This window comes from Apodemus sylvaticus, chromosome 19, assembly GCF_947179515.1.
Source record: "Apodemus sylvaticus chromosome 19, mApoSyl1.1, whole genome shotgun sequence".
Taxonomy (NCBI): Eukaryota; Metazoa; Chordata; class Mammalia; order Rodentia; family Muridae; genus Apodemus; species Apodemus sylvaticus.
In genome coordinates this window covers 60,826,826-60,833,813 of record NC_067490.1, presented here as the reverse complement: position 1 = coordinate 60,833,813, position 6,988 = coordinate 60,826,826, and the positions used below count along the sequence as shown (strand labels likewise).

The following is a 6,988-nucleotide window of genomic DNA, read 5'->3' as shown; positions in this document are numbered from 1 at the left end:
TATACAAGATTGAGAAAGAATCTGGGCTTTCAAGTATTTTCTAGAGATTCCTCTGTACATACATTCTATAGATAATATCATCACTAAAAGCAACTTAACATCATTGCAAGGGATCTCTCATTACAGGAACTGAGAACCACACAGGAAATGGACTGTCTGTAGTAAAAAAAAAAAAACAAACAAAAACAAAACAAACAAACAAACAAAAAAACCAAAAACAACAACAACAAAAAACCTAAGCATTTCTTACTCTCCAGGTAAGAATGCTTCAACCACATAACTAACTTGATTCCCCCTGGACCCAGTATACATTTGAGTTCATGATTATACCTCTGTGGTCAGATACCATGGGTGAGAAGAGACGTTTTTCATGTCCTGAAGCAATTGATGGGAAGATCAGGGGAAATGATCCTGCTCTCAATTTATGTGATTCTCAGTAGACTTGATCCTCAATATTACTGTTGATCCTGAAATCCCTATTGCAACCAGGCTTTCAAGCCTCTGGGCTTCAGTGGATCATGTAGGGATCTCTCATTAATACCTAGAAGATTGTTTACCATTCAAGCAGATATGGGAATGAAGAATCAAGGGGTCAGTGTTTTTGTATATCTGGATGGATCATCCTCCCTAGACTGCAAAATTTAACAATTTCTATCGAAATGTTCTTTGGGGTCTAAAAGACTGTCGGAAATAGGTTGGAGGATAAAGTGTGGAAAGTTTTGCAATTATCTCTTCTCAGTCTTAAATATACATTGCAGCATATCTAAGACACATTCCAGCTTCCTCCCTAATATCTTCTATATTGCCAAGGAATGTGAGATGTGATCATTGATTGATAATCCCAGTTTACTTGTTCAATTTTTTTAAACACAAAATCTCATTGTGTAGCTCTGACTACACTACAACCTTCTTTTTAGACAAGACTGGCTTTACATTCACACAGGCACACCTGTTTCTTTACCCTCCCACGTGCAGAGATTAAAGTTGTACCTAATGATGTCCCACTAATGTCTTAATATATGAATACATATCAGCTCTCCTTGGGGTAAATAAACTACTATCACAGCAAAAAAATTCCTAAATCAAGTATCCTGGTTAACTTTAAAAGCTCACAAAGTTCCAAATCAGCTCACCTATGACTTTGATCAACAATGGAACACTGGGGTGTGACAGCAGTTCAGAAGATGAGCTTTGAGAACCAAACAAATGTAGGTATCCCCAAGGTCTGGTGTCACATAACTCAGGAAGAATTCTGTCTCATATTGTGAATCTTGAGACTTTAGTCTTTGATGCATTTAGGGATAGGTAACACCTTCCTTGAATAGAAAGAGTCCATTAGGATTGATGATTGACAGAGAAAGGTCACATACTCTCCTGGTAACTGGATACACTGAGAAATTGGGTGCAATATCAGAAAGCCCAAGAAAAGAGAAACGTGAGTGAGGGGCTACAGTCACAAGTCTGAGATTCTATTTCAGTATCTATTCTATATATGCACAGACAATCCCTCACCCACGCCATTGTCTGTAGGTCACTGAGTTCTCTGAAATTTACTTTAACCTAAGATGTTCACCATCATCTTCATGAACAAGGTCTCTCCAACAGCTGAGTCTTTGCCATTTTCCTACATAATACTTTACTTTTCTTATACCTCTGACTACGATGTGCAGAAGGTCATTGTGTGACGAGTACTCAAAAGAAATGCTGTCTTCACCAGGGCATCTATACTGGTCAGCAATAGAGTAATCCACAGAAAATAAGAAGAAGTTGGTACTATACTGTCCAATCTGTGAGTGACTGACAGAGCACTGTGGAGATGTCAGTGAACAGAGCCTGTGACTGCCCACTGTGAATAAACTTTGCCATTGGGGCTTGGGGAACTTCAGATCTTTCCCAGTCAGAATGAATCAATCATACAGCTGTGATGAGACACACTGGAGCATCACATTCCAGCCTGAGGTCTCCACGTACTGGGAAAGACTGAAAGAGCAGATTTGCCATGGTGGACATGTAGCACAGGAGGATGAAGGCTGCTAAGTTGAACAAAGCCCTCACTGCCTGCAGCAGAGGGCTGAAGCTGAACAAGTTTGAAAGAGGATTGTGACTCTTAGTGAACTGATGCCACCACAGTGTGATCTGCTTACACAGCAATGTTGTAAGTGCATCAGTTATATCATACTGCATTTAGCCTTGTTGAAGAAGTGATGGTAAATTTGTGTTAATATTGTGTTCTCTTTGTGACACTCTGTACCAGATTCTGGGTTTCCTTGTTTAGGTATCACATGCTTATGGGATCCTAGGGCCTCCACACAATAAATTGTTGCAGGAAATTCTGAGAAGAACGCAGAGCCCAAATAAGCCCAGGTTCTGGGTTTATGAAAGTTCCCTGCAAAGAAGAATTGGCACATCTCTTGGACAGTTGGACAACTTTCACACTTACAAATGACACTTAAGCTGATTGACAATAGCAGAAGGAAATATAAAGACAAAATTTTCTGCTGGATGTTTGATATCCACTGCTGTTTTCCACCCTGGTTTCTGTGCATAATTCCAGTTCTATCATTCATTCTTATATTTGATGATCAAGAGGCCTGGCTCACACATCCATCATACATCAGGCCATTTACTGGGATCCTGTGTCAGTAGTGACATCGTTCAAATCAAATACTAGGTAATTCCCACCTGAGACCAGAGCTCTGTGTGGTCACGTGGTGCTGACCACAGATAGAAGAGACTCACGTCACAGCCAAAGCGTGTGAACCTCCATCTCTCCTTGATGGTCACCATACCCAAAGTGAAGTGAGACCAGGATGCCCAGTGCATATATTCTGTATAAATTTAGCCTTGAAGAACTTCTCTTCAGGTTGGAAAACCAAGGCTATCACTAAAACAAGGAAGCAAGGGCAACTTACTGAAAAGAAACCAATTTTAAAAATTCATATAAACATAATAAGAGACCATGTGAGAAGACTGCTGAATGAGAAAAGTGACCATGTTATATTCTGCACATGTTACACATCTGTAGACAGTTAAAGCACTTCTTCAACAGCTCTCAGATATCAACATTACAGGCAGCCCAAATATCCATGGTCAATGTCCTTGTGTGTTTTTTGATATGTGTAAGTTATTATAACTCAATGCCTATATTATTATTTAATCTATGAACACAATTTTTTTCTATTTAAATGCATAGCTGCAAAATTATGAAACTATCGGTGGGGATCAATGGGCACCTATTTTAGGAAGGACTCAAATGTGCCTCCTGTCTCATTTCCATGAATGATCAATATTACTCAGCTTTTTCAACTCTCAGTTTACTGGTTTGATTTTCAGATTAAAATATTAATATTAATTGAATGAGTTTGATTTATCAGATAGAATTGTTAATTTAAATGAACCAATATAAAATTTATTATGAACAATAATTATAGGTATGTTTATCATTTTACCAACCTCAAAGAAAAATACCAAACAAAGAATTTGAAAAAATGAAAACTGTGAGAAACACAAGGAGATCTTTGATATACTCTGATTTCTATTCTGTATATGAAGTATTGAAGATATCAAGCAGTTTGAGGATATTCTAGAATGATTCAATTTATGATTGAGGTAGACAGGGCAGGAGACCAGAGGCTTTCAAATATAAAAGCTGAACCAGGTGGTACAACTTTATCTAGTTTATTTAACAGTGTTTTATTTTCTCATAGGTGGTGGATCTTTCTGTGGAGCACACACTGGTTTGAATTCAGCCTCATGCTGACACAGTTCTAGGGTCTTAGTTTCTAAAATCATTGTTGGCTGCAAGATCACTTTAATTACAATCAAATTCCAATATCCTTTCAGGTATTTTCATGTAGGTTCATTCTTTGAGAAAGAGGTGTGAGCGTGCTGGACTGTGTTTTTCTTGTCACTAGAGATGCCATTAAATAAAAAATGCCTCAAGTTTGAAATTGGTGACCTCAAATTTTATTCTGCAACTGTTTTTGTAAGTACACAAATTTTAAGTAATCCTGAAACAATGTAATGAAATTTCACTTTATTCTATTGCCTAGACTTCATGATTGGAACAAAAAATAAAATTATGCTGAAATCTGACAATTCATTTTATGTTCATCAGCCACCAAACACCAACATGCAACTTGTAAGGGGAGAATGATGAGTTATTTTCAATCCCTCAGATATCAAAAGGACCATGAACTAAAGCAAGAGTTTATTAAAATCGCAAATGACATTAAATTTGCAATCTCTTATTGGGTATTGGCCATTTTCCTCACATCTTAAACCATGTCAAGAAATCTCCATATGCCTTTGCAATTGTTTCAGCTTTTGGTAAGAGCTAATAACTCTTTGGTAGCTACATCTGAAGGCTAGTGATAGCAGTAAAATTCAAATGGAAGCTGCTTGTCTCCAAAACACTCCGTAAATGAAATAGGATGTCTAAACTGAGAGTATCATGTGAGCATTCACTTTACACAAACATTATTCTTTTTGATTTCAATAACTCCTGCATAGTATTCAAAAGCATTTTTACACTTCATTCAACAATAACCAATATCCTCTTGCTATAATAACAGTATTTTTTAAGAGAGAATAGCTGTTTCCTGTGGACAAGCAAACCATGTTTTAATTCCTGGTATATTTTCTAAAAATGAATATTTCAATTGCTAACATGGTTCCCTGCCTCAGATAGAAATAATAAATCTTATCTATGTTTAAAAACTCATTCCACAGTCCATCATCACTGACTGACTACTGAAGACTTAAAGAAAAGCAATGGGTTTCATTTGTGGTATTGGAACAAACAAATGCACATTTCTTGAGAGGACCTGTGATGAACCACATGTACACCTGTAGCTACCGCTTTATGACTGGATAGTGTGCAATGTATGGAGATGAGAAAAATGCGCTCTCACTTAAATTTCTCAACAAGTATAGATTGATGATAGAGATAAATAGAAAAAATATATAAATATAGATAGATAGTAGATGATAGAAGATAGATAGTATATAGAGACTAATTATTGAAATAAATATTGATGAACAGATAAATATTGCCTAAATATATTTCTGCTAAATATAACATACTGTTTTATGTTCCAGCTGCCATGACAACTTTTGTTTTCACAATGATTATGAAAAATATAACTACAGTGAGTGGATTTCTTCTCATGGGTTTGTCTGACAACCATGACCTGCAGATCTTGCATGCTTTGTTATTCTTGCTGACATACCTATTTGGCTCAGCAGGGAATTTCATCATTATCACCATCACAACACTGGACCCACAGCTCCAATCTCCAATGTATTACTTTCTGAAGCACCTTTCCATTCTGGACTTCTCATCCCTCTCTGTCACAGTTCCCCAGTATGTTGACAGTTCCCTGGCACGAAGTGGCTACATTTCATATGGACAGTGTATGCTTCAGGTTTTTTTCTTCACAGCTTTGGCCTGGAGTGAGACAGCCATTCTCACAGTGATGTCTTATGACCGCTATGTAGCTATCTGCCTCCCACTGCACTATGAAGTCATCATGAGTCCCAGAAAGTGCACTTGGGCTGTGGCAGCTGTGTGGTTAAGTGGAAGCATCTCTGGAACTTTATACACAATAAGTATACTCTCTATCAGATTCTGTGGTGAGAGAATAATTCACCAATTCTTTTGTGATGTCCCCCAGTTGCTCAAGCTCTCCTGCTCTAATGATTACTTTGTAATAATGGGAGTGGTCAATTTCCTGTCTGCAATGGCCTTTTTCTGCTTTATTGGGATTGTCATCTCCTATGTCCACATATTCTCCACAGTTCTCAGGATGCCCTCTGCTGAAAGCAGGTCTAAGGTCTTTTCTACTTGCCTTCCCCATCTCTTTGTTGTCTCATTGTTTCTTTCTACAGGAGCCTTTGCATATCTAAATCCAACCTCAGACTCTCCAACTGCTTTAGAATTTTTATTCTCTATCTTTTACACAGTACTACTTCCAACTCTCAATCCTGTTATTTACAGTCTGAGAAGTAAGATCCTAAAGAGTGTTGCAAGAAAGTTACTGTTTAGTACAAAATTCACTGGTTGGAATCATTTGACCCATTGTTTATGATTGTTAAATTATATATGTGAATGATTTTAGTCATTGGTTTTTCTTTAAATTCTTATGGAGTATCATGTTTTGTTTTGTTTTCCTATACATAAACTATGTTATAAAATGATGTACTTATGGAAGTACATTGTCTTCTTTCTTTGTATTTTAGTATTAAAAATGATGTTCCTTCAAATTAATAAAAAATTTAATAGCCTCATAACATAGATTCACTCGTTTTTAGTTCCTAACACGTACACATGAAGACATACTGACAATCTCATTACATTTCTAATATGTTTACAGAGGTAAAATTACAAAAATTTAAACACAGCCATAATCCTAATAGCCCTAGGTCTACCACCAAGTTATAAATTTAAGTCAATAATTTACGTTTCAAGTTTTCTTTTAAAATTATTTTTAAAATAATAATTATTAATTATTTTAGTACAAAATTCACTGGTTGGAATCATTTGACCCATTGTTTATGATTGTTAAATTATATATGTGAATGATTTTATTCATTGGTATTTCTTTAAATTCTTGTGGAGTGTCATGTTTTGCTTTGTTTTCCTATACGTAAACTATGTTATAAAATGATGTACTTATGGAAGTACATTGTCTTCTTTCTTTGTATTTTAGTATTAAAAATGTTGTTTCTTCAAATTAATAAAAAATTTAATAGCCTCATAACATAGATTCACTCGTTTTTAGTTCCTAACATATACACATGAAGACATACTGACAATCTCATTACATTTCTAATATTTTTGCAGAGGTAAAATTACAAAAATTTAAACACAGCCATAATCATAATAGCCCTAGGTCCACCACCAAGTTATAAATTTAAGTCAATAATTTATGTTACAATTTTTCTTTTAAAATTATTTTTAAAATAATAATTATTAATTATTTTAGTA

The 6,988-nt window shown here is 35.7% G+C and overlaps 1 protein-coding gene across 1 annotated transcript; it reads left to right on the top strand.

Annotated features, from left to right (window-relative positions):
• The first annotated feature begins 5,126 nt into the window (after positions 1-5,126).
• Positions 5,127-6,089, top strand: LOC127669335 (olfactory receptor 14J1-like). The gene has a single exon (XM_052163154.1). The coding sequence runs from the start codon at positions 5,127-5,129 to the stop codon at positions 6,087-6,089; it is 963 nt and encodes a 320-aa protein (XP_052019114.1).
• The last annotated feature ends 899 nt before the right edge of the window (positions 6,090-6,988 follow it).